Source organism: Sardina pilchardus, chromosome 12, assembly GCF_963854185.1.
Source record: "Sardina pilchardus chromosome 12, fSarPil1.1, whole genome shotgun sequence".
Taxonomy (NCBI): Eukaryota; Metazoa; Chordata; class Actinopteri; order Clupeiformes; family Clupeidae; genus Sardina; species Sardina pilchardus.
This window is the reverse complement of record NC_085005.1, coordinates 22,869,633-22,897,302: the sequence shown is the minus strand read 5'-3', so window position 1 is coordinate 22,897,302 and position 27,670 is coordinate 22,869,633. Positions and strand designations below refer to the sequence as shown.

Sequence of the window (27,670 nt, the reverse complement as noted above, 5' to 3'; positions counted from 1 at the left end):
TCAAATGGATGTCTACTCGTCAAAACTGTCACATGCTGTGGATGTCGGAGTTAGCGCGTATCTACTTCTCATTGGTAAGTACGATGCGAATTCAGTTATTTAAATTATTGGAAAATTGAAGCCTAAAACAAAGCTGTCATCTATAATAAGTGGTTCTATTCAGCGAGGTTACTACTGATCACTCCTGAGGCAAATTCCATGGTCAGTTTGGCTGTACTGAGACAGCCGTTAGCTGATGAATTAGTTTAATAAGCAATGGCGGTAAAATCAGTCAAATCTGAGTAAGTTTGCCGCGGTGGCTTGTATGAAGTAGTGGACAACAGCCAGTCAACTGTGAATAGCATTAATGTTAATGCCGTAGCAAAGAATGGCTCAAGCTGGTTCGACTGGTAGCAGTGAAGGTAAAAACAGGTGCTTAGATTCATTACAGTTACGCACGCACGCACTCTCTCTCTCTCTTTCTCTCTCTCTCTCTCTCTCTCTAATTTCTCACACACTCTCCCACTCCCACTGTTTCTCTGAGGTTGATGCAAAGGTTAGATTTAACATCCAAGGTAACAGGGTGGACGCTGTGAAATTAATAACAAATGGTCACAATAGTAAGTTACAACAACCTAGAAAATGTCAGGTTTGAGTCGCATCAAAACTGCAACTGGCACTCTTCCTGCGTTCAGGGAAATGTCATCCGTTCCATCATTTTCGAGACCTTTGGTTATTACTCTACACTTCAAGGCGCACGGCTCTATGGACTGACCTTTGATGATATAGCACGGTATCCTAGAGTCGATTGCAACTAAATGGACACAGTTCTCAACTTAATGAGTCCCATTTTCTGTCCACAACTAATGTCGTATCGATAAGCTTTAAAGATATGCTCTTGTCAAAGCATAGATATATAATTGCAAAGGCAGGGATGGTACGTTGCACAACCACCCCCTTGTCAAAGTTACTTAACACGATCTGCCTGTCATCTTGCCACGAAAGGTGATTTGTTTGCAACTGTAAAAAGGCTAGAATAAATAATGGGTTGACATGGTCTTTTCTTTTGCGCTCCAATCTTTCCATCTACAGTAGATCTGCTGAAATTGATAATATGCCACGTGTTATTAATTTGTGTGCATAGTTGCATGTTTAATGCATTTGTCATGACCAGATTGTAGTTCAGTGTTCTCATTATAATCCACTGTATAGAATACAAACTCTGTGACTTCGCATTTTGTTGTTATTACCATGCCTAACACATGCCAGCTGTAACATAGACAAACTAGGACAAAAGGAGCATTTACTAAAAGTGGTTATGCAAGGAGAGCTCTCAACCTCATAAGGAGCATTAAATGTGTGTGTGCATACCAAAAGTTGTGACAAGAAGACTGCTGTTTGTTTTGTTTGTCCCTTTAAGAGTTTGTACAAACATTTCAGTCAAAGCTTTTTCCCCCCCTCTGGACCACACAGTGATAGAGAGGAAAGAAGTTTTAAAAATCCAAACAATCGATCTTGCCTTTTGTGATTGGCTCATAATGTCACTCTCTCAATGGGCACTGCGGCGAGACGTGTGGTCAGCCCAGGGGCATCAGAGGATGTGGGCTCCGTCCCCTCCATGCAGGTCAATAGATGCATCTGTAAAGGCCAGAGTAGAATTACTTATAACCCCCAACAACACTCCAGCCACGGAGCGTCTAATAAGCTGTGTGCCGTCTGGCTAGTGCCATCACAGTCTCAAGGCCCGGACCTGCAGGCTCAGTGACCGCTCTCTCCTCATGCAGGCAAACAGCCAGAATGACACCATGCAGGTAATCATGCTGAATGACAATGGGCTATGAAAGCCTCTTTTCTCTCTCACACTCACACACACACACACGCGCACGCGCACACGCACGCACGCACGCACGCACGCACGCACGCACGCACGCACGCACTCACGCACTCACGCACGCACGCACGCACGCACACACACACACACACACACACACACACACACACACACACACACACACACACAATTTCCAGGAAAATCGATGGCTGTTCGTAGTCAGTACTACTACTAGGGTAGATCAACCTAGTGGAGGAAAGGGTGGAACATCATACGTGATCTGCAGATCAAAGGCTAAGGAGTGCAGAATTGGAATGGTCCGCTCTATGCAGGAATGGGCCTATGATAAAAATGCCCTTTGTGTTCAGTTCATCTGGCTTGGCTTTCTAGATACACACAATCGACAAATCTCACACTACCTCCTGCCCCACACGCCTTTTTCAGGCTAACTCTTTGACTTTCTCTGATGTAACGTTAAGATTTGATTTTGTACATGTAGTTTGCAGGTTATGTACGCATGTAGCCTATAAGCTCAAAACAAGCACGCAAGTATATAACCAAGTGATTAAACTAATTAACTAACATACCATGTTGCTTTCTGCCTGATGTATTGATACCTGAAGCCTGTATACATCAGAGACTGACTGAAACAAAGCAACCTAAACAAAGATAGTGCTGGGAACTGGGACTGGGAAGAAGGGGATAACAACCTTTACAGTCTTTAAATTTACTTTAAATGAATGCCATATCAACGATCACTATGCACAAATGCAATAACGGATGGATCACCTTTTTCATGAACATAAAATATCGTATTATCAAAGTTTTACACTGCAAGAGGGAGACCATAGAGAGAAGGGCTTTCACAAGAGGTCAAGAAAAGAAAAGAGTTTGTGGTCCTCTCTTGAAGAGGCAGTCAAGTTGTAGACCAGATAGCAGATCCTGATAAAGGTTCCAATTGACCCTCGTTTACCTCTCCTTAAAGTCCTTGTATACAGAGTCTACACAGTATCTTTTCTTTGTCTCTCTCCCTGTCCCTGTCAATCACACACACACACACACACACACACACACACACACACACACATACACACACACACACACACACACACACACACACACACACACACACACACACACACACACACACACACACACACACACACACACACACACACAATTTCCAAGATGTATGAGCATGTATGTATGTTATCAGGTCAGTGGCAGACATGGCGTCTTGACCATTGTTGACCATCACTGGCTACATTAACCTCTATGCACAACCTGTTTGAGTCTTTTCTGGTATTTGATTATAGAATCATCAAGATTCTACTAGTTTTGTTTGTTTTTGTTGCTGTCTGCAAGTGTACTATTTGTATATTTTGTATACAGTATACGTGGATCACTTTGCACTGCATAGCATTTACAACTACCTCCAGGACATACACTGACTTGTGTCTGTCTGTCTGTCTGTCTATCCATCCAACTATTAATCCATCAATCCATCCATCTAACAAAGTATGTTGTTTACCCTGGACAATTAAGGCACTATAGCTCTGTACATAATAACACATAATTTGTCTGACAACAACAAACAAGCTGCACTGCTGGGATTTGCAAAATACTTCATAATAGAGATTTTATCTTCAAGCATATTCATGCATTAGTGTGAGTTCATGCTTCTCCTTATGAGAATAATAAACAGTAATCTCCACAGGGAGGCTAGGTATGATATTAGGGCCTTAGTTAGAGTTGGCTTTGAACTTGATCATTTTATACAGAAGCATGATTACAGTTTTCTCAGTCGCTTTGGTACATTTCTCAGATCAGAATTGAAATTCTCAAAACCCCCCCCCCCCCCCAAAAAAAAACATTTAGGCATTAGTTCATATCATACTAGTATAAGTCTTTACATGAAAAATGGTGAACATGTTGTCATATGAGAACTTGTGGCCCAAAAGACAGGAACATCAGGAGGTGTGCTGGGGAAGTTTGCACTGTAATTCCTACAACGCTGCATTTACAGTTTTCCCTAACGAGATTGTCCTACTGTATGGTCAAATTTCGACTTAATTTCATTATTATATTATATTTATATTATGCAGTGCTGTCTTTTCCTTTCTGTGGCACAATGACTGGGTCTGTCAACAAATTACAATAATAAAAAAAAAAAAGTAAAAGCGTAAATGTGAATATTGTCGATCCAACTCCCTTACACTAAGGTGTAACCTACAATCTACAAAAACTGTCATACAGTACATACATTAGCCTTGGTTTACATCAGAACATCCCTCCAGAGTACACTGTTCTACTGACATGACGACTAAGCCATTTGACTGTCTTATCCGTACACGATGACACAAGGACTTGACATTCTAATGCACTGACATGTTCATTGACACAAATATTTAGTTTTGAGAGATGGACTAAGGATTCTGAGCAAGAAACTGGCTTTTGCTAGCCTGGTCCTGACCATCCCATAATACTACCATTTCATTTCGTATTATGGTCTGGAATTTCTTTGCTCTGAAGCGCTTGCAGGAAGCGGGAAGTAACGCCCAGTTCTGGTTTGAATTGATTGGACAGCTCTCACCCAATCGGCGATAGTTACTCATAACAACATAGCGCAGGCGTTTAACGTCATCGTCACGAGCGCCCTCCCCCTTTCGCCCCCACCAACCCGTCTCTTCGTTTATTGGCTGCTTTCTGGAGGGGGGGCGTTCTGTTACAATTCTACCGAGCAGAATGCTCCACAGAGGAGCACGGCCAGACTCGTAGTGGAGGCAATCCTTGGCCGGAAGTACGTGGATGGCTCGCGAGGCTAGGCTTTTGCGGGTAATCCATGGTGTTTTGCTATTTGAACAAATAGTTTTGAGAAATGCACTTACTGTTCAGCAAATCTCAAGGATGATTCGAGAAATGTACCAAAGCGACTGAGAGAAACTGTAAACAAATAATGTGTGTTTTACACAGCACTTTCCATACAAGCACATGATTATATTGATAAAACATGATATAACACATGCAGAAATGTTAATAATAAATCCAAGGCCTGCATCAAGGTTTTTTCCACTGTGTCATATCACACTATGTGGCAGCCACAAGGACTGGAACTACCATGGTTAAAAAGACTGAATTTGCCCTTTAGAAATGTCTGACATGTATTGATTACATGAAAGATGCTGCCATTAAAAAAAACAATTCAAACTAACATGACATAAGGTTAACTTCTAAATCATTCTTGATATTGTGAAAGATCAGTAACTGACTATTGCTGTGCCTGTATCATGTACTCTCCAGTCTGTGTATAAAAATGCATTCCATGGGCTTTGATGTAGGTTAAATGGGAATGTCACCACCACCTCAAAAGCTCTACTGTACATAAGGCATAAAGCGCTGGTTTTAAAGGGATCCACGTGAGGCATTCACCAGAACCTCCTACTCACGCACTTACAGTTGTGCTCATAAGTTTATGAATCCATGCCATGCAAGATGACTAAAAAGAGGGAATAAAAAAAGAAAACATCTTTCGGAAATGTTTAATAAAAAATGAAGAAAAATCAAAAATAAATGATCCTCCTTAACATACTGTGCACATCCCTATGTTGAGTTTTATAAGGACAGTTATTTCATGGATCTAGGATACTATACATCCTGATAAAGTCTTTGGAATTAAAATAGCTCCATATCATCATCACATACTTAGAGATTTGTATGGTTTTGTTTCAGTTAGCCTAACAGCTAGTTTGACTTGCATGGAGAGATGAAACATAGGGAAAGTATCCCATTTGTATTCCTCTCTTTAGTCAACTTTTAGTCAACAATCTTAATCTTCTCTTGTACATACATACATGTGATAGATTGTTCAGGCAGCAGTGCAGCTTTTCCATGGACATTTCTTAACTGTGTAGCAAGCTACACAATCTCTCTCTCTCTCTCTCGCTTTCTCTCTCTCTGTGGTCAATGTTGGCAAAATGGCCATGTGTGATCAAGGTACTACTCCTTGTCTTGACCACCCTGCTTGCACAAGATATACGCATATACAAGATGCACTACTCCTTGTCTTGACCACCCTGCTTGCACAAGACTGGGAGATGATTACTCCTTTGGACATAAACTCAAAGACATGTTGTGTTCTTCTGCCTGGCGCCACAATGTGCCGGGGCATAAGGTACTGTAAGGTCCTCTGTGACTGTCTCTGATGGTCTCTCTCTCTGTCAAATTCAAATTCAAGTTGCTTTCTTTCTATTAATGAATACAGTAAACTTAAGAACATCACAGTAATAAAGTGAACAATACGAATAGGAGGAAGATGTGCTCTCTCTCTCTCTCTCTCTCTCTCTCTCTCTCTGTCAAAAAAATATATTTTAAAATATATATTTTTTAAAAAGACGGAAAGTGTTCAGACACATTCAGACTCTGTTTGTGCCCAAGTCAGTTGCATACCTCCACTAGGAAGCTTTATGGCGCTGAGATTCATATCGAGGGAAATCACTACCATATGACCCCAAACGTCTGGTGGTGTGTGTGTGGACTCCAGGGCTGGATATCTGTAGCTTAGCAATGGCTGACAGTTTGATAATGGACGAAAGGCAAGAAGAGGCAGAGAGAACGTGTGAAAAAGAGCAAACGGCTTATCTTATCAGAACACAAAATCTCTCCCTATATCAGCACGTGACAGCCATACCATACTGTACATGTTCCTTTTTTCCTCTTTCAGTCATCAGCTTCTTATTTTTAGTGCTGCTTTTTAGAAATGTTGGGGTCTGTAAAAGAGCAAGAATATTCAGGCTGCTAGCTCTGCTTAGAACTTGCTAAAGAAGCCTTGAATTGCTCACAAAGGCTGCTTTATCACCTTCAGCAGGGGTCAAGCTTTCACTGTGGTTTATCTGTCCATCTCAGTTTCATATCAAACTGATTACCTAAAGGTGAAGTACGTCTTATGATTATTATTGGATGGCGTTTATTTCGCTATAGGGTATGAAAAATCAATTACACACTGAGATTTTGTCTTTGAATGGCAAAGACGAGCTATAGTATTATAACCTGGGTGGATGTCTCTCCACACTGTGTGCCCTCTATGCCTTTGGTTGGGCATTCAGTTTACTGGCTGCAGATGTTGGACTGTGAAGGAGAGCCATACAGCACAAGGGAATATAAAGTAAATTGGACTTGCATTTAATTAGAAATGAAGTGGAAAGAATAGCATTCTTCATTTCACGTGAGGCTCAGACAGGAACCGTCATTTTTTTAAAAAAAAATTTCGACCAGGAAAGCAAGATGATGAACCATGGACAATGAGGGCCTGTTATGTGTCTGTCTGTGGTCACACACACACACACACACACACACACACAAGCTTAATCAGACATGCACACACACACACTCTCTCTCTCTCTCTCTCTCTCTCTTTCTCTCTCTCCCTTCCTCCCTCACTCACACACTCACACAGATGTTACAACATTCACACAACATAAACAGCATTTACAATTACAGTTTTTTCTCAGTCGCGTTGGTACATTTCTCAAATCATCCTTGAGATTTGCTAACCGTAAGTGTATTTCTCAAAACACTTGTACAAATAGCAAAACACCATGGATTACCTGCAAAAGCCAGTTTCTTGCTCAACATCCTTAGTCCATCTCTCAAAAATAAATATTTGTGTCAATGAACATGTCAGTGTATCAGAATGTCAAGTCCTTGTGTCATCGTGAACGGATAAGACAGTCAAATGGCTTAGTCATGTTGTCAGCATAGTGTACTCTGGAGGGATGTTCTGATGTAAACTATGGCTAAAATTTGTATTACATTTTTTGTAAATTGTTAGGTTTCACCTTAGTGTATGTGGGAGTTGGATCGACAATATTCACATTTACGCTTTTACTGTTTTTTACTGTAATTTGTTGACAGACCCAGTCATTGTGCTACAGAAAGGAAAAGACAGCACTGCATAGTATAAAGGGGAAAAAATGAAATAAAGTAGAAATTTGACCATACTGTAGGACAATCTCGTTAGGGAAAACTGTAAATGCAGTGTTGTAGGAATTACAGTGCAAACTTCCTACACCTCCTGATGTTCCTGTTTTTTGGGCCACAAGCTCTCATATGACAACATGTTCAACCATTTTGCATGTAAAGACTTTTAGGCAATGTCGTGGGGGGGGGGGGGGGGGGGGGTGAGACTATTTAGCTGAGAATTGCACATGATAATTTGCATGGATGTACCAAAACATTTGCAACTTGATCAAAGGAATGAGAAACTGCTTTTTTGATATGCACAAGTGACACAATGATCTGAAGATTGAACAGGTAGTTTTGAGAATTTCAATTCTGATCTGAGAAATGTACCAAAGCGACTGAGAAAAACTGTATTATACAATGATTTTTAACTTAGATTGATTTTTAGATGATTTTTGAAGTATAATAAAATGACTCTTTAAACTTGAAACTAGCCTAGTTCCGGAATTGGGTGGGTGGGTCTGAATGGGTCATCTGGTCAGATGTGCCAAAGACCCTGATTACATTTGTTTTTAAAAGGCATCTTGGGCGATTCTATCCGTTTTAAATAGCACATACACAATCACCAAGACGCTTGTCATTTGTAGTCGAAAATGCAGATGGGTTTTGGTGCGTCCCACACCCACATAATGGGAGTTCAGCAACGTCTGGTTTAACGCCTTGGGTACAGGTAATCTGTGACAATCTGTGTAATCTGTGTAATCTGCTGACCACTTGACCGGCTGATAGGACTGCGCATTCTAATAGCAAATGTCAACAGCCCCAACAATTGGTGACTGAAGAATGCAGGCCTTACTTCATGGCCATGTGGTTTTAGTTAAGTGAGCAGCATATTAGATGCCCCTTCTTCATCTTCTGGTCCGTATTTGTTTCACTAAAACCTGAATAATGATCGAAGTGAGTCAATTGATTTGCAAATAAGGGAGAACGAACTACTATCATTTGAAATTGAGTGATGCGCTTGCGAATTTAAACGCACCTCAGGTCTCCAGCAGGCTTGTCACGAACAGCTCATCTTGTCACAGCTCCTCACAATCTGCTAGCCATCCATGCCATGATTACACTGTAAACAAAACAGGTGTTGTAATGCATGTTAACTGGAGATTATCACGCCACCACGGGCAGGCGTATAGCCTACTTTAAAGGGAGAACGAACTACTATCATTTGAAATTGAGTGCTGCACTTGCGAATTCAAACGCACCTCAGGTAGCGTGGTAAAGTTGGTTTTATATTGGATGTTGGATATTCGACACATTCGAAAAACCTATTCAGCACTGGCTACAAGGGACAAATTTGTGTCAAACCAACGTGCACGTGTTCCTACAAGGCTTGCCTACATAACACAAAGCTCCATTTGTCAAAAAAACTTATTTTGATTTTTAATGTTGATACATGCTTTTTAATCTATTCTGCGACTTCATTTTTTGACTTACCCATGTCAAACCACATAGGGTGAATTCAGCTAACTGCCCCACACATAACACAAAGCTTCTTTTCTCCAAAAAACAACCTTTGATTTTATACAACTTTTAATTGTTCAAATGCTATAAATCTATTGTGCGGTCTGACCTTTTGACCTACACATGTCAAAACACATATGGTGAACTCGGCTAACTCTCCTACACATAACACAAAGCTTAATTTCTAAAAAAAAAAAAAACACTGTTTGATTTTATATATTTTTTAATGTAAAAACCATGCTTGAAATGCTTTAAATCTATTCTGCGGCTTGACCTTTTCGCCTACCCATGTCAAAACTCATCTGATGATCTCAAATGACTGCCCCACACATAACACAAAGCTTTTTAAAAAAAAAAAAAAACACCCTTTGATTTTATACCATTTTTTAATGTGAAAGAAAGGCTATAAATCTATTCAGCGGCTTGACCTTTTCACCTACCCATGTCAAAACACATCTGATTATCTCAACTAACTGCCCCACACATAACACAAAGCTTTTTTTTTTTTTTAAAAAAAACACCCTTTGATTTTATACCATTTTTTAATGTGAAAAAAAGGCTATAAATCTATTCAGCGGCTTGAACTTTTCACCTACCCATGTCAAAACACATCTGATGATCTCAACTAACTGCCCACACATAACACAAAGCTATTTTTCCCCAAAAACCCACCCTTTGATTTTATAACATTTTTTATAAGTGAAAAAAGGCTATAAATCTATCCTGTGGCTTGACCTTTTCGCCTACCCATGTCAAAACACATCTGATTACCTCAACTAACTGCCCCACACATAACACAAAGCTTTTTTCCCCCAAAAACCCACCCTTTGATTTTATAAAAAAATTTATAAGTGAAAAAAGGCTATAAATCTATTCAGCGGCTTGACCTTTTCACCTACCCATGTCAAACACATCTGATTATCTCAACTAACTGTCCCACACATAACACAAAGCTTTTTTTTTTAAAAAAAACACCCTTTGATTTTATACCATTTTTTTATGTGAAAAAAAGGCTATAAATCTATTCAGCGGCTGGACCTTTTCACCTACCCATGTCAAAACACATCTGATTATCTCAACTAACTGCCCCACACATAACACAAAGCTTTTTTTCCCAAAAAACCCACCCTTTGATTTTATACCATTTTTTAAAGTGAAAAAAAGGCTATAAATCTATTCAACGGCTTGACCTTTTCACCTACCCATGTCAAACACATCTGATTATCTCAACTAACTGTCCCACACATAACACAAAGCTTTTTTTCCCCAAAAACCCACCCTTTGATTTTATACCATTTTTTAATGTGAAAAAAAGGCTATAAATCTATTCAGCGGCTTCACCTTTTCACCTACCCATGTCAAAACACATCTGATTATCTCAACTAACTGCCCCACACATAACACAAAGCTTTTTTTCCCCAAAAACCCACCCTTTGATTTTATAACATTTTTATAAGGGAAAAAGGCTATAAATCTATCCTGTGGCTTGACCTTTTCGCCTACCCATATCAAAACACATCTGATTACCTCAAGTAACTGCCCCACACATAACACAAAGCTTTTTTTCCCAAAAAACCCACCCTTTGATTTTATAAAAAAAATGTATAATTGAAAAAAGGCTATAAATCTATCCTGTGGCTTGACCTTTTCGTCTACCCATGTCAAAACACATCTGATTACCTCAACTAACTGGCCCACACATAACACAAAGCTTTTTTTCCAAAAAAAAACACCCTTTGATTTTATACCATTTTTTAATGTGAAAAAAAGGCTATGAATCTATTCAGCGGCTTGACATTGTCACCTACCCATGTCAAAACACATCTGATGATCTCAACTAACTGCCCCACACATAACAAAGTTTTTTTTCCCAAAAAACCCATCCTTTGATTTTATACCATTTTTTATAAGTGAAAAAAGGCTATAAATCTATCCTGTGGCTTGACCTTTTCGCCTACCCATGTCAAAACACATCTGATTATCTCAACTAACTGCCCCACACATAACACAAAGCTTTTTTCCCCCAAAAACCCACCCTTTGATTTTATACCATTTTTTAATGTGGTTAAAAAAGGCTATACATCTATTCTGAGGCTTGACCTTTGAGTTTATACCATTTTTTATGAAAAAAAGCTTTGTGTTATGTGTGGGGCAGTCAGTTGAGGTAATCAGATGAGTTTTGATATCGGTAGGAGAGAGGGTCAAGCCGCAGAATAGATTCATAGCCTTTTTTTCACATAACAAATGGTATAAAATCAAAGGGTGTTTTTTTAGGGGAAAAAAGCTTTGTGCTATGTGTGGGGCAGTTAGTTGAGGTAATCAGATGTGTTTTGACATGGGTAGACGAAAAGGTCAAGCCACAGGATAGATTTATAGCCTTTTTTAACCACATTAAAAAATGTTATAAAATCAAAGGGTGGGTTTTTGGGGAAAAAAAGCTTTGTGTTATGTGTGGGGCAGTTAGTTGAGATAATCAGATGTGTTTTGACATGGGTAGGTGAAAAAAGGTCAAGCCGCTGAATAGATTTATAGCCTTTTTTTCACATTAAAAAATGGTATAAAATCAAAGGGTTGTTTTCTTTGGAAAAAAAAGCTTTGTGTTATGTGTGGGGCAGTTAGTTGAGATAATCAGATGCTTTTTGACATGGGTAGGTGAAAAGGTCAAGCCGCTGAATAGATTTATAGCCTTTTTTTCCACTTTAAAACATTTTATAAAATCAAAGGGTGGGTTTTTGGGGAAAAAAAGCTTTGTGTTATGTGTGGGGCAGTTAGTTGAGATCATCAGATGTGTTTTGACATGGGTAGGTGAAAAGGTCAAGCCGCTGAATAGATTTATAGCCTTTTTTTCACATTAAAAAATGGTATAAAATCAAGGGGTGGGTTTTTGGGGAAAAAAAGCTTTGTGTTATGTGTGGGACAGTTAGTTGAGATCATCAGATGTGTTTTGACATGGGTAGGTGAAAAAAGGTCAAGCCGCTGAATAGATTTATAGCCTTTTTTTCACATTAAAAAATGGTATAAAATCAAAGGGTGTTTTTTTTTTGAAAAAAAGCTTTGTGTTATGTGTGGGGCAGTTAGTTGAGATCATCAGATGTGTTTTGACATGGGTAGGTGAAAAGGTCAAGCCGCTGAATAGATTTATAGCCTTTTTTTCACATTAAAAAATGGTATAAAATCAAAGGGTGTTTTTTTTTTTTTTTTTTTAAAAAGCTTTGTGTTAAGTGTGGGGCAGTTAGTTGAGATCATCAGATGTGTTTTGACATGGGTAGGTGAAAAGGTCAAGCCGCTGAATAGATTTATAGCCTTTTTTTCACATAAAAAAATGGTATAAAATCAAAGGGTGTTTTTTTTTTTTTTTTTTTTTAAAAAAGCTTTGTGTTAAGTGTGGGGCAGTTAGTTGAGATCATCAGATGTGTTTTGACATGGGTAGGTGAAAAGGTCAAGCCGCTGAATAGATTTATAGCCTTTTTTTCACATTAAAAAATGGTATAAAATCAAAGGGTGCTCATTTTTTGAAAAAAAGCTTTGTGTTATGTGTAGGGCAGTTAGTTGAGATAATCAGATGCTTTTTGACATGGGTAGGTGAAAAGGTCAAGCCACAGGATAGATTTATAGCCTTTTTTCACTTATAAAAAATGTTATAAAATCAAAGGGTGGGTTTTTGGGGGAAAAAAGCTTTGTGTTATGTGTGGGCCAGTTAGTTGAGGTAATCAGATGTGTTTTGACATGGGTAGACGAAAAGATCAAGCCACAGGATAGATTTATAGCCTTTTTTCAATTGTAAAAAATGGTATAAAATCAAAGGGTGGTTTTTTTGGGGAAAAAAAGCTTTGTGTTATGTGTGGGGCAGTTAGTTGAGATCATCAGATGTGTTTTGACATGGGTAGGTGAAAAGGTCAAGCCGCTGAATAGATTTATAGCCTTTTTTTCACATTAAAAAATGGTATAAAATCAAAGGGTGCTCATTTTTTGAAAAAAAGCTTTGTGTTATGTGTAGGGCAGTTAGTTGAGATAATCAGATGCTTTTTGACATGGGTAGGTGAAAAGGTCAAGCCACAGGATAGATTTATAGCCTTTTTTCACTTATAAAATTTTTTATAAAATCAAAGGGTGGATTTTTGGGGGAAAAAAGCTTTGTGTTATGTGTGGGCCAGTTAGTTGAGGTAATCAGATGTGTTTTGACATGGGTAGACGAAAAGATCAAGCCACAGGATAGATTTATAGCCTTTTTTCAATTGTAAAACATGTTATAAAATCAAAGGGTGGGTTTTTTGGGGAAAAAAGCTTTGTGTTATGTGTGGGGCAGTTAGTTGAGGTAATCAGATGTGTTTTGACATGGGTAGGCGAAAAGGTCAAGCCACAGGATAGATTTATAGCCTTTTTTCACTTATAAAATTTTTTATAAAATCAAAGGGTGAGTTTTTGGGGGAAAATAGCTTTGTGTTATGTGTGGGGCAGTTAGTTGAGATCATCAGATGTGTTTTGACATGGGTAGGTGAAAAGGTCAAGCCACAGGATAGATTTATAGCCTTTTTTCACATATAAAAAATGGTATAAAATCAAAGGGTGGGTTTTTTGGGGAAAAAAAGCTTTGTGTTATGTGTGGGGCAGTTAGTTGAGGTAATCAGATGTGTTTTGACATGGGTAGGCGAAAAGGTCAAGCCACAGGATAGATTTATAGCCTTTTTTCACTTATAAAAATTTTTATAAAATCAAAGGGTGAGTTTTTGGGGAAAAATAGCTTTGTGTTATGTGTGGGGCAGTTAGTTGAGATCATCAGATGTGTTTTGACATGGGTAGGTGAAAAGGTCAAGCCGCTGAATAGATTTATAGCCTTTTTTTCACATTAAAAAATGGTATAAAATCAAAGGGTGTTTTTTTTTGTTGAAAAAAAGCTTTGTGTTATGTGTGGGGCAGTTAGTTGAGATAATCAGATGTGTTTTGACATGGGTAGGTGAAAAGGTCAAGCCGCTGAATAGATTTATAGCCTTTTTTCACATTAAAAAATTGTATAAAATCAAAGGGTGTTTTTTTTAAAAAAAAAGCTTTGTGTTATGTGTGGGGCAGTCAGTTGAGATCATCAGATGAGTTTTGACATGGGTAGGCGAAAAGGTCAAGCCGCAGAATAGATTTAAAGCATTTCAAGCATGGTTTTTACATTAAGAAATATATAAAATCAAACAGTGTTTTTTTTTTTTAGAAATTAAGCTTTGTGTTATGTGTAGGAGAGTTAGCCGAGTTCACCATATGTGTTTTGACATGTGTAGGTCAAAAGGTCAGACCGCACAATAGATTTATAGCATTTGAACAATTAAAAGTTGTATAAAATCAAAGGTTGTTTTTTTGGAGAAAAGAAGCTTTGTGTTATGTGTGGGGCAGTTAGCTGAATTCACCCTATGTGGTTTGACATGGGTAAGTCAAAAAATGAAGTCGCAGAATAGATTAAAAAGCATGTATCAACATTAAAAATCAAAATAAGTTTTTTTGACAAATGAAGCTTTGTGTTATGTAGGCAAGCCTTGTAGGAACACGTGCACGTTGGTTTGACACAAATTTGTCCCTTGTAGCCAGTGCTGAATAGGTTTTTCGAATGTGTCGAATATCCAACATCCAATATAAAACCAACTTTACCACGCTCAAATAGTCACCATATACTTCAGTGCCAGAATACGTGAACAAATATGGTCTTGACGTGTTCATACAAAATGTAAATTAGCTAACTTTATTTATCCAATTAGATGAGAAACTAGTTGCTCCACAGATAAGTACAATGTTTATTGGGACAATGCAGCCTGATGAACAGCTCATGCTAATTTGGGGAGGTGAAGAGATACGCTTATACGCTTAAACGTATACTTTTGAATGGCTGCTTTAGAGTATGTTTGTATGTTAAACCAACCAGGAAGGGTCTAAATTACAAGGAACAGGTGTAGCCTACTGAAACACCCTTCTATCCCTTGTTGACATAGCAAGGTAGATTGAGTGCGCGTTTGTTAGCGCGTCAGTCTCTCAATCGTGTCAGTGGTGCGCGGCTTCAAATCTAGGGATAGTAGGGGTAGTATATACTGTATATGCATTTGCAAAGGTTCTTTGCTTTGTTTGCTTTTTTTCGAAAACCAAAAGATTTATTTAGGCCTATGACGTTTTATTTTATATGAAAAGAAATAAAGGGAACATTTTTGTTTTTCGTAACCCATTTCCTCTTGGCATAGAATTGGCCTAGGTTCATTTGGCTCAACGCAGTCAGTGTATAGTGTGGTTAAGGTCACATCTGCAGTAAATAAGGGAAAACTACCTGCTTTTGACGTCGTGCTAATTGTTTATCCCCAGTAAACATGGATCCCTAGTCTGGCTATCACCACACTGGACCAGATTGAACATTAGTCTGGGGAGTCTGCACTTTATTACTGCAAAAGGGGCGTGATCAATGGGCACAGTTAAATGACTCCATGCGCTTGGATAGTCCTTCAACCAATCAGACCAACGATCCAGGTGCGCCTGGTGGATAAGCTAGTTGTGATTGGACCCAGCAAACGTGGACAGGAAGCAGGAGAGATAGAAGTGCAGGTTTCCCAGTCTGAGCTGCAGGACAAAATCCAAATCACAGGTAGATCTGGCTGAGTTTACCCAAAGGAGTCAACCTAGCAACCACCTTAGCAACACCTTAACAACCACTTCAAATACCCTAGCAACAACTTTGCATGCGCTGGTATGTCCCTCAGGAAATGCTTTTCTCGTTTCACTTTGCTCTGCTTGCTGTTCAGGCTGAGAGGGTTTTAAGATAGATGGTGTGAGCACCCATTTCAATCAGGCATTGTTCATCCTGGGTAGTTATCAGTACTCACCATCGTTTTCGGTTCGGTGTGTCCAAACCATGTGAGGGCTGTTCATGCTGTTTTCCCACTCATCTGCCTGTCTGCTTCTGTTGCCCCCTCAGGTCCTGGCGCGCGTCTTCTTTAGACCTCTCGTTTTCATTCTGTCATGTTGTTTGTTTTTGCAAACTGAATATCTAGAGTTATAGGGATGAAGGTCTTTCTTTAACATGCTTATTCATCCATGGGATGAGCCCTTTCCACTTTTAATGTCAGAGTCAGACCGTAGACATCATGAGTGCACCTAACTTAACTGACAGGTCGTCTTTGTATCACATAGCTTTTCCTTATTAGAACAAGATGACTTGTACTGGGTTATGTTGAGCGCATTCATATTTTTTTGATGCATTCCGTGGGTAATGTACCTCATATACAGCTCTGTGTGGCTATTGGATAATTGTCATTGTGTCACAGCTTTGGTCGTTATGCTACATACCCTGTAAAGTTAACCCAGTCCTATTTCCTCGTTATGGGGCTTATGGAACTGTTTACAGCCAATCTATTGGTATAGTCAATGAGTTAATTGAATACACCTTCCAGCATCAGAAGTACATCCCACCCCCCTGCGAATCAGCCGTTCAGCACAGGTTTTTTTGGAACTTTTGATCGTGGTGGCAACATCAAAGAGTGTCGCAACTCTCTCTTTCTATGGCTCTGACCCAGTCGCCATGTTGTTTTGACTGTGATGTGTAGCGTAGTTTATTACAAGTTAATTAAACATAAGCGCACATTGGTTCTTCAAATTAATACTTTATTGAACTAGGAGGACTCCCACAACCATGTTTAGAATATAGCTGCACTCTGCCCCTTTGATAGGCCCACCACAACCAAGTCTATTTGTCTGATCTTCCACATCTCTCATGTCCACGTCTTTGTGTGTCAGATGCAGGTTCAGAGCAGGATTGTCCATTTATCTCTTTCAGGCATCTTTCAGGCCATTACAGTAAGAAGTTTACCTGAAGGAGTAAAAAGCAGTGAAGATACTTTTCTGTATAGTCAACCAGCAGTCCCTCTACAGTATGTTTTTGTTTGTATTTCATCCTTTTTATGAAGCTGTTCAGTCACAAGCAAGTAAACAACTGAAGAGTGAAGGATAACTTACATAAGGAAACGTAAACGCAGATAAAGACATAAAAACATCACCACACTGAAGACATGACAAGACATGAAGACATACAGTACATCAGATGTGAACACAGGAGAAAAAAAGAAAGCAGAAGATCTTCAGCCATGGGGGTCCTTCCTCTCATGCTGTGAGTTTCTCTCAGTCCAGCTGCTGGGTTGCTGTGGAACGTGCCTACGCACGTGTATGAGCTGGCTTTGTACGTTGCCTGTAGAAAACTGAGGGCGCAGCGTTTTTATGCTGGTTAAGATGAGAGGTTTTCCCATCATTCAGCTGAACACAAGGCCGAGTAGGGGTCAAAAATCTAACCAACAGTCTTCCGTCAAGTGAAAGATTTACTGCTGAGATTTATTGTTCAAGGATGACTACGTGATGACAAGAAGGCATAGACATCTGCAAGCTCTGTTTTCATGATTATTCAAACTGTAAACAAGGGATAAACATCAACAGACAGCATATAAATAATCATCTTTCGGAGCTATTAGAGAAAAGCGACTGTTTGAAAACAGTTATTGTGTTTCACTGTCTCCCACACTCTCTCCCATTTAACATACTGTAACTGTGCTGTCCATCATAGGGAACCAGGCGTCTTGGGAGCTTAGCATTTTATGCTGACTAAGATGAAATGTTTTTGCATCACTAAACACACACAAGGCGTTAAAGTGTAACCTTACAGTTTGCAGGGTTAAAGTCAAATCTTACAGTTTGAAGGGTTAAAGTCAAACCTTACAGTGAAAGGAGCTTTTACAACTGAAATTTGTGTTCACAAGTCGGTCCAATGAAAGAAGACATATTCTAATCATATATCATATATGATCATTCCAATCAGCAATCAGATTTGCGTAACCTGACATGTTTAGCAACATGGGATGGTATAGAGTAGACGGAGCATAAGTAAACAGTTCTTACCAGGTGGAAAGGTGACTGACTGTATTGCAAAACACAGACTGTGCCAGTAAGGTCTCTATCTCTCTTGTGTCCTTGTCTCCCTGTCCATCTTGTTTTGGCATTAGCTGTTCTGTCCATCGTAGGGAACCTGCTTCTTACCAGGTGGAAAGGTGACTGACTGTATTGCAAAACACAGACTGTGCCAGTAAGGTCTCTATCTCTCTTGTGTCCTTGTCTCCCTGTCCATCTTGTTTTGGCATTAGCTGTTCTGTCCATCGTAGGGAACCTGCTTCTTACCAGGTGGAAAGTTGACTGACTGTATTGAACAACACAGACTGTGCCAGTAAGGTCTCTATCTCTCTTGTGTCCTTGTCTCCCCTGTCCATCTTGTTTTGGCATTAGCTGTTCTGTCCATCGTAGGGAACCTGCTTCTTACCAGGTGGAAAGTTGACTGACTGTATTGAACAACACAGACTGTGCCAGTAAGGTCTCTATCTCTCTTGTGTCCTTGTCTCCCCTGTCCATCTTGTTTTGGCATTAGCTGTTCTGTCCATCGTAGGGAACCTGCTTCTTACCAGGTGGAAAGGTGACTGACTGTATTGAACAACACAGACTGTGCCAGTAAGGTCTCTATCTCTCTTGTGTCCTTGTCTCCCCTGTCCATCTTGTTTTGGCATTAGCTGTTCTGTCCATCGTAGGGAACCTGCTTCTTACCAGGTGGAAAGGTGACTGACTGTATTGAACAACACAGACTGTGCCAGTAAGGTCTCTATCTCTCTTGTGTCCTTGTCTCCCCTGTCCATCTTGTTTTGGCATTAGCTGTTCTGTCCATCGTAGGGAACCTGCTTCTTACCAGGTGGAAAGGTGACTGACTGTATTATAAAAACACAGACTGTGCCAGTAAGGTCTCTATCTCTCTTGTGTCTCCCTGTCCATCTTGTTTTGGCATTAGCTGTTCTGTCCATCGTAGGGAACCTGCTGGTGCTTATCATGGCCAGGAAGCGCTCCAAGCACATGAAGCCGGCGGAGCTGCTGAGCGTGAGCCTGGCCGTGACGGACCTCGGCGCGGCCGTCACCATGTACCCGCTGGCCGCCGCCTCGGCCTGGAACCACCGCTGGATCGGCGGCGACGTCACGTGCCGCTACTACGGCTTCATGGGGTTCTTCTTCGGATTGGCCAGCATCGCCACGCTGACGGTGATGGCCGTCGTCCGATTCATCGTGTCCACCAACCTGCAGTCACCCAGTGAGTAGGACATTACAAGTGTACAAAATTTAAAACGGTGTAATACCCCCAAAAAATTCCAAACACACCATAATTTCCTGACTATTAGCCGTGGCTTAGATAGAGTCTTTATTGTCCTATAAGGATATTCTATAAGGATATTCTTCTTCATACATCATCAATCAGTACATATACAGTAGGCGTTACATTGTGATGGCCGTTTCTTGATTTCTTGTAGATTGATTTTGATACATTTATTTGGCTATGAGGTTATTAATACACAGGTGCAGTTAATATGGTATTAATATGATTTCATTTCTTTTAACTTGCATAAAACACTGCCCTGCGGCTTATACACAATGTCACAATGTCCTGTCTGAGTAGTCTTAACATTTAAGTTACACTCATACAATGGGGCGGTTCATATGTACCATGCCAGAGCAAGATCCTACCACCCCCCCCTTGGCCTACACTCACACTTCACGCTTATCGATCCTTATCGCAGCATGGTTGAGATGAAGTGCTTTATAATCTTTTTGTGAACTGGTCTTTTATTCCCATAACAGCCTTGCCCATAGGCTGGGAGAACCCTGCCTGACCTGCCAGCGAATATTGGATTTAGCCCGGCAGCTCAGACTGTAAATCTGCACCCTGCTCCCTGTCCACAACCTTTGGGTCCAATCACAAACTAGCTCATCCAAAAGCAGTAGGAAAAAAGGGCAGATTCGCGGCCCTTTTTGAAAACTATGTACTGTATGTTATGCTATTTGACTCCCGAAAGACTTTTAATTTTTTTTTTTTTTTATGACTTCAAATTCCAAATTTGCGAAAAGAGAAGCAGTTTTCTCTAGTCAGGGTTATGAATTGCTTTGCAGGGATCGTGCAGGAGGCTACTGTGCAAGATCCATGCAGGCGCCCCGATGCATTTTGCCAGTGGCCATTGGCCTTTTAAATAACTTAAAATGATTTTAATTTCTTTTAACCCCTGCAGATTTGGTTTATTGATGTTTTTGCATTTTATATTTTAGATGTCATTGTTATTGTCCATCTTTGTGTCAAGTGTGATTTGAGTGGCTGAGGAATGAGTGGACACGGACACATTAACATATCCTTGATCCTTGAAGCTAGTGTAATGGGTGTGTAGCGAGGTTGTCATGAACAGTGATGTGGTCATGAGTCATTTCATATCTAGTAGCCATTCAGCTGGCCAGTGAGTGGGCTACCATAAGGAATGTGGGGATCATGGACGCCGACAGTGACCAACAGTGCGTTCATGTATACATGCTCTACACAGCATGACCTTAGCAAGGTCACGCACGGGGCAAGGTTATGCAAGGCAATAGCAAGACATTTGAAAATTATTTTTCAGATGAGAAATGTAGATTTCTCATATCATGTCCTTTTTAATTTAGCTCGGACTGCAGTTATTATTATTATTATTATTATTATTTATGTGTTTTTTCAAATATTTTTGTATCCCAGCTGCACAGCAGACTCTTCTGCCAATTTCTTGCCATTTGTCAAGAGATGTTTCAGTTGGGAATATGAATTTCCATCAACATCAGTACACTGCGGACAGTGATTATTAATATCCAGGGTACACTGCCAGATAACAGACTACATACTACTATTATTGAGCACAGAAGTGTACACAATAATACTTTAATATGTTGCTTTGACAACTCATCTTTGAAAGAGTAATGCCAAAGCCCCTCTGAATTTATTTGAATTGACAGAGGGGCTATGCATAAACATGAACTCTAAGAGCTATAACAGAAGCTCAGCCATTGTATTTACTGTCTTGTTGCTCTGTGTCCCAGCCTCCTTCTGATTCAACATTAGGCTACTGTTCTGTCCATCGTAGGACACCAGCTGATTGGTCTAGATTTAGATGTAGATTTGAATTGAGTTGTTCTCCCCTGAGGATCGGGTAAACTTTCAGCCACACTGCTTGGAAAAAGAGTCCAATCTGACTTGTCAATCTAGGTGACCAGATGTCCGAGACCAAAACCGGGGACATAATGTGGACAATTTCTTTTAGTTTGTCCATCAATCTGATTGAAATACATAGAAGTTTTATTTTCAAAAAACGGGGACATTGTTTTTTTTTTGTATTTTCCTGGGGACAGGCAACCAAAAACGGGGACTGTCCCCTGAAAACTGACATCTGGTCTCCTTAATCTAAATTGAATTGAGCTGAATTGAACTGAGTTGAATTGAACTGAGCTGAATTGAACTGAGCTGAATTGAATTGAATTGAATTGAATTGAATTGAATTGAATTGAATTGAATTGAATTGAATTGAATTGAATTGAATTGAATTGAATTGGACTGGACTGGACTGGACTGGACTGGACTGGACTGGACTGGACTGGACTGGACTGGACTGGACTGGACTGGACTGGACTGGACTGGACTGGACTGAACTGAACTGAACTGAACTGAACTGAACTGAACTGAACTGAATTGAATTGAATTGAATTGAATTGAATTGAATTGAATTGAATTGAATTGAACTGAACTGAACTGAACTGAACTGAACTGACCTGTTCTGACCTGTTCTCCCTCAGAGGAACGGGTGAGCATGCGAAACGCGAAGCAGCTGGTGTTGGGGACGTGGCTGTACGCGCTGCTCTGGTCCGTCTTCCCCTTCGTCGGCTGGGGCGAGTACGGGCCCGAGCCTTTCGGCCTGTCCTGCACGCTGGCCTGGGCCAACATGCGCCACATCCACAACGGCTTCTCCTTCGTCATCAGCATGTTCTCCATGAACCTGGCCACGCCCGCGGTGGTCATCATCACCTGCTACGCCGGCATCGCCCTGCGCCTTCGGGTCACCTTCAAGTCCATCAACAGCTTCAACCAGCTGCCTAACGCCGTCAAGATGCAGAAGAGACTCGTACTGGTGAGAAACATCATCTTCCTTTGTATATATCTACAACCCCAATTCCAAAAAAGTTGGGATGTTGTGTAAGATGTAAATAAAAACTCACGCAACTTTACAAATCTTGTAAATGCATGATTAGCTACAAAAGGGACATCTACAACATGCCAAATGTTGAAAAGTGCAAATTCGACTATTTCCTAGAAAATATATGCACATTTTAGATTTAATGCCATACCAGTAACACATCTCAAAAAAATTGGGACAGGGGCAACAAAAGGCCTTAATTAAAAGCCAATCGGTTATAGCGTTCATTTAAACAGTTTGGTTGAAATCTTTAATCAGATTGGTTTCAATCTGGTTGAAAGAAAAAAATTTTAACGTAAATGTGGCTGAAAGTAATGTGCCACGAACCAAAGTATGTTTCAGTTTAGACTGAAGTACTAGATAGACACACACACACACACACACACACACACACACACACACACACACACACACACACACACACACACAGACATACACACATGGGTGCACACACAGACAAAGCTGTCTTCAGTCTGCCTCCATTTGCCTTGGAGGCACTACAGTTAAAAGCAATAAATTGTTGCAACTCACCATAAATCTCCCTCCTGGAAATGAATAGGGCGAGGTTAATTGACACAGTGACACATGACGTAAATGTGAAGAGTAGGCCACTTGGTACCTCCCGAGGCAGCTACTTCTCCACACACATAGCCTAGCCCAGCCCAGTCCTACACCCCACACCCCGCCTTTGTCAGTGCAATGGGCTGCACTGCCATTTGAAAGAAGCACAGGCAAAAGCAATGATGTTCAGCACTTTTACATGTCATTGCATAAAGCAGTAACACGCACACACGCACGCACGCACGCACGCACGCACGCACACACACACACACACACACACACATGTGAATAAAAAATGCTATGATCTACAAATCATATAAAACCCGTTCAAAATAGTTGGGACAAGGGCATTTTTACCACTCTGGTGCTTCAACTCTTAAAAGGTCAAAACATGTTGCCATATTTAATGATCATTCATGATTAAGCCTATGAATTAAATCTTTTTAAACTTTGGCCAATTCACCTGTTAGGCTTCAACTCTTCATTTAATAACATTCTGTAAATGTTTAGGAACTGAGGAGACCAGTTGCTAGTTTTGTGGTCCCATTTTGAAATGCAATATACAGTACGATTTCAGCTGCTCGACAGTCTGGGGTATTTTTCCTCATGTTCTTCATTCCATGATGCAGGTCTAGTTTGACCGGTCTAGACTGCAGACAGGTTGTTTTTATCACCTGGACTCATTGGACTCTTCATTTAAAAAAGTGCGGAATTTGTTTGGTCATCATGTTTCTGAAATATTCAAAGTCTTCCCTGAAAGAACATTGTCTGGATGACAGCATATGTTGCTCAAAACCTGTGTTCATCAATCAGAATTGATTGTGCCTTGTGAGATGTGCAAAATGTCCATGCCACAGGCACTCATGCACCTCCACACCACCATGGATGCTGGGTTTTGAACGGCGCACTATAACAAGTTGGGTAGTTGAATAGTCCCTTTCGTCTTTAGCCCAGAGGAGTCCATTATTTCTTAAAAAGAATAGCACATGTTAATTGCTCTAACCACAGGAGGACCCTTTCCCACTTCACATCAGTTCATTCTAAATGAGTTCAAGCTCAGATAAGATGGTAGCATGTCTGTATCAAGTCTAAATAAAATCTCTTCTTTGCATGGTAGAGTTTACACTCGCAATTATGACTGGATCATTAAACTACAGTGTGCAGCTCATAAACCCATACAATGTATGTTTTGTTTTACAGAAAAATATCTAATTTTAATGCAGTGCCATCTGAGGTCCAAAAGACGACAGTCATCCAATATATTTTGTTCAGCCCTGCCCGTTGTTTTAAATGTTTCTCTGGATTCTCTGAATATCTTCATGATATGATGTTCTGTAGATGAAGTCCTCAAATCTTTTGCTCTTGTATCTTTTTTTAATCCCTATCCATGGTTCCAGTTCACTTATCTCCTTTTGTTTCCTTTATCATTACAAACCTTTTCCAGCCTTTTCTTGCCCCCATTCCAACTTTTCTGAGGTGTGTTGCAGGCATCATATTCAACATGTGCTTATATATTCCTTGACATGTCTCTCCTCCAGTAGTTGATATGTTGTCCTTGATCTATTCTCAATTGAACATTGGGTTGACATTCATTCTTTTTTATTCACATTTTACAAAGTGTCCCAACCCTTTTGGATTTCAGGTTGTAGAAGAAAAACAACCATATAGGCTGTGAATTTCACAAGATGACCAGGTTGAAATGATCACAGTTTTCCCCCCGGGGGGACAAGGCTCCTTCCTTATTGTGTTCTTATGTCTGAGAACATGTCTTGTCTGCTGCTGTACTACATGATCAACCATTTCCTGAAACATATTCCTTTGAATTATAGTGAATAAGAACAGGAAGTGTGTCTGAAACTTCCTCTTGTACCGAGAAGGATCACTATTGCAACAACAGCACATCATCATTAGGATAAAACGAACCTGTCTCTCTCTGTCTAAATCCAGCTCATGTTCCCTATTAATGGGGTAAACAATCCAACGCTTGGTGAATTCTGATTCACAATGATAGGAAAACCAGAATATCAAAGTAATTGTGAATAGGAAGTATGATTGCTTTGAAATTCACAGAAAACGACAGTTGGAATTGCACTTGTACAACGAGCAGGATATTAATATTCATAGAGCATGCTGACTTAAGCACTGCAATAGCCTACAATTCTTGATGGAACTCATCACGCTCCTCTTTTTCTTATGTTTTTTGTCTCTCACTTTCCCTTCAGTGTTGTTTTTTTTCATTTCTTATTATGTGGGCTGCCATTGTAAGCACAGCATGTGATTCACTTTCCATCAAATTCCTTTTCTGCCTGCATTTGAGTGACCTTGCATATCACTTAGCTAAGCATAACAGTTCATTGTTGAGCAGAAATATATGTAACCCCCCTCCCTCAGACTATGGGGGACCTTTAACAGACATGCTGTACCTGCATACGCTAGCAGAACTAAGCTATGCTATTTCATCGCAGCATTTGCAACAGTCACCTGCTTCAGACCGAGACTTATTTTTTAACTGACATACAGTAGAGATGATTAAAAACTGGTACCTGGTACTATTTTTGGTACCACCTCCGTTGAGGTTCCAAGGAAGCTGAGCCGGTACCAAAAGGTGACGTAAATGACTGTACAGTTGTTTTCTCCAACCTTGCTATGGAAATCGGCTAGCTTTGTTGCAGTGGAAAACGAACACCCGGTACCAAAATCTGAAGCATTAAGAGTTATTTTTCACTGGAACTAAGAGACCAAGCCCAGCTTGGGGATGGGCCCTTCCTGTTCCAACATGAGCAAGGTCCGTAAAGACATGGACAACAGAGTTTGGTGTGGATAAAGTTGACTGGCCTGCCTCAACCCAATACATCTGTCATCTTTTATCAGGGATTTTCGAAATCCCGGAAGTACGTTTTCAGATACCTCACAACCGTGTGTGCCTAATATAACACAACAGAATTTGAATTTCTCTGCGAAACTTGCTATAGAAGATCGTTGAAGACCAGTAACCACTCGGTGAGCTGCACATTTTTAAAAACGTTTAGGGGTGTTTTCAGGACAGAATAGTCCATGCACAAAGCGAGCAATGTTAAAGGCATACAGAGCTCCACTCTAAAGCTGCCAAATTCCACAAACAGGCTCAATCGTCGAGATTTCGGTGTCAGACACTCGTTTTCATGCAATGCAATACAGAAAACGGGCTTAAAGTGTAAAATACCAAATTATTCCTTTAAGCCCTTTGGATTAAGAATAGGATGTGACTGAAGTTCATATGGGGGTCAAGGTCAGGTGACCCAGTACTTTTGCGTATATCACCTTTAGACAGATGCTCCAAAACTACACAGTATGATATGATAGTTGCCGCCATGGTGCTCCTGAGCAAGGGCTTTAACCCCAAGATACTCTAGGGGCAGTGGTTCTCAAAGTGGGGTCCGTGACCCAAAGCCAAAGGGGTCCGCGAAATAATTTGCTTGAAATTATAAAGTTAACATTTTAAAAAGATGATGCTCTTTTCACCCATAAAACAAGCAAATTGTGTCTATTTGGTCCTACCCACATTAACTTGGGATAGTGGACCCGGCCACAACTTCAGAGAATACGAATGGTTAACTGTTACGGTTACAAGGGGGTCCTCGGAAAATGTTATCCCCTAAAAGAAGTCCTTGGAACCAAAAACATTGAGAACCCCTGCTCTAGGGAGCCGGCCCCTGTAGTAATTGCAGGTCACTGTAAGCTGCTCTTGAAACGAGTCCCTCTAGGTCGTTCATAGTCGATCAATGTAACGTGACGTAAGGTGATGTCTAATTGTGTTCCTCCTTTCACAGATCGCCGTTTTCATCAGCATGGGTTTCCTGGGTAGCTGGACACCCTACGGCATGATGAGTCTGTGGTCTGCGTACAATGACAGCTCTTCCATCCCGCCGATAGTGAGCTTGTTGCCCTGCTTGTTCGCCAAGACCTCCACCGTCTACAACCCCCTCATCTATTACACCTTCAGCAAGACCTTCAAGATGCAAGTCAAACAGCTGTGTTGTCCGTGCAGATGGTCCAATGCCTGCAAACCAGAAATGGACAACAACAGGGACATCGAGAACACCGTCTACCTGGTGTGCAATGACACCAAGCCTCCGCAGCCAAGGCCCCGCGTGGACGACAAGGACCTCGGTATGGCGGGGCAGATGGAGATGCGGCTGACTCTGGAATACCAATAGAGTTTGTTTATCGGGGGGAGGGGGGGGGCAGAGCCTAGGGTTGGGGAGGCAGAAGTGGAGAATAGAGGAGAGGGTGACAAAAAGAAGAAACATGTACTGCTATGGAAAAGTATCTGCTTTTCAAATGATTTTTTTCCTCAAGGGGAGTTTGAATTCTTTCTCTCAGTCCAGGTAAAAAAAAAAAAAAAGGTTGGCAAAGGACATCTGGGCAGATTCATTTTTCCAGTCTAGAGCTCTGCAGCTTCCAAAGGCAACCATCCTTGCCACTTGTCACGTCCTGACAGAGGCCTTGTTTGAATGCAAGGGGAAAGAATGCATGTCAATTCATCTCTCTGAAACTCGCAAATGAACTCACTGTGACGATAATTTAGGGTGAGGTTGCTGTTGTGTGTCTGAGACGGAGTGCAATGAAAGACGCTCACAAAGTTAGTGTAAGAATGTGGTTACCGTCAAAGAGAGGATTAAAAAAAAATATATATATTAAAATGTTGACTGGAACAGATGTTCTGGATAATGTGCGTTCTTTTTTCCAGGATATCTGTGAAAAT

The 27,670-nt window shown here is 40.4% G+C and overlaps 1 protein-coding gene across 1 annotated transcript; it reads left to right on the top strand.

The window, feature by feature from the left end:
• opn8b (opsin 8, group member b) lies at nt 1-27,122 on the top strand. The gene is made up of 4 exons (XM_062550281.1): nt 1-74; nt 19,125-19,418; nt 21,968-22,299; nt 26,736-27,122. Exons 1-4 carry the CDS (start codon nt 5-7, stop codon nt 27,120-27,122), a joined length of 1,083 nt encoding a protein of 360 aa, XP_062406265.1. The 5' UTR covers nt 1-4.
• The last annotated feature ends 548 nt before the right edge of the window (nt 27,123-27,670 follow it).

Excerpts from the sequence above, each read along its gene's own strand:
- opn8b (XM_062550281.1), top strand. The coding sequence starts at position 5 with ATGGATGTCTACTCGTCAAAACTGTCACATGCTGTGGATGTCGGAGTT. Across the intron at positions 75-19,124 it reads CGCGTATCTACTTCTCATTG|CTGTTCTGTCCATCGTAGGG; the intron begins GTAAGTACGATG and ends TTTTGGCATTAG. Across the intron at positions 22,300-26,735 it reads TGCAGAAGAGACTCGTACTG|ATCGCCGTTTTCATCAGCAT; the intron begins GTGAGAAACATC and ends CTCCTTTCACAG.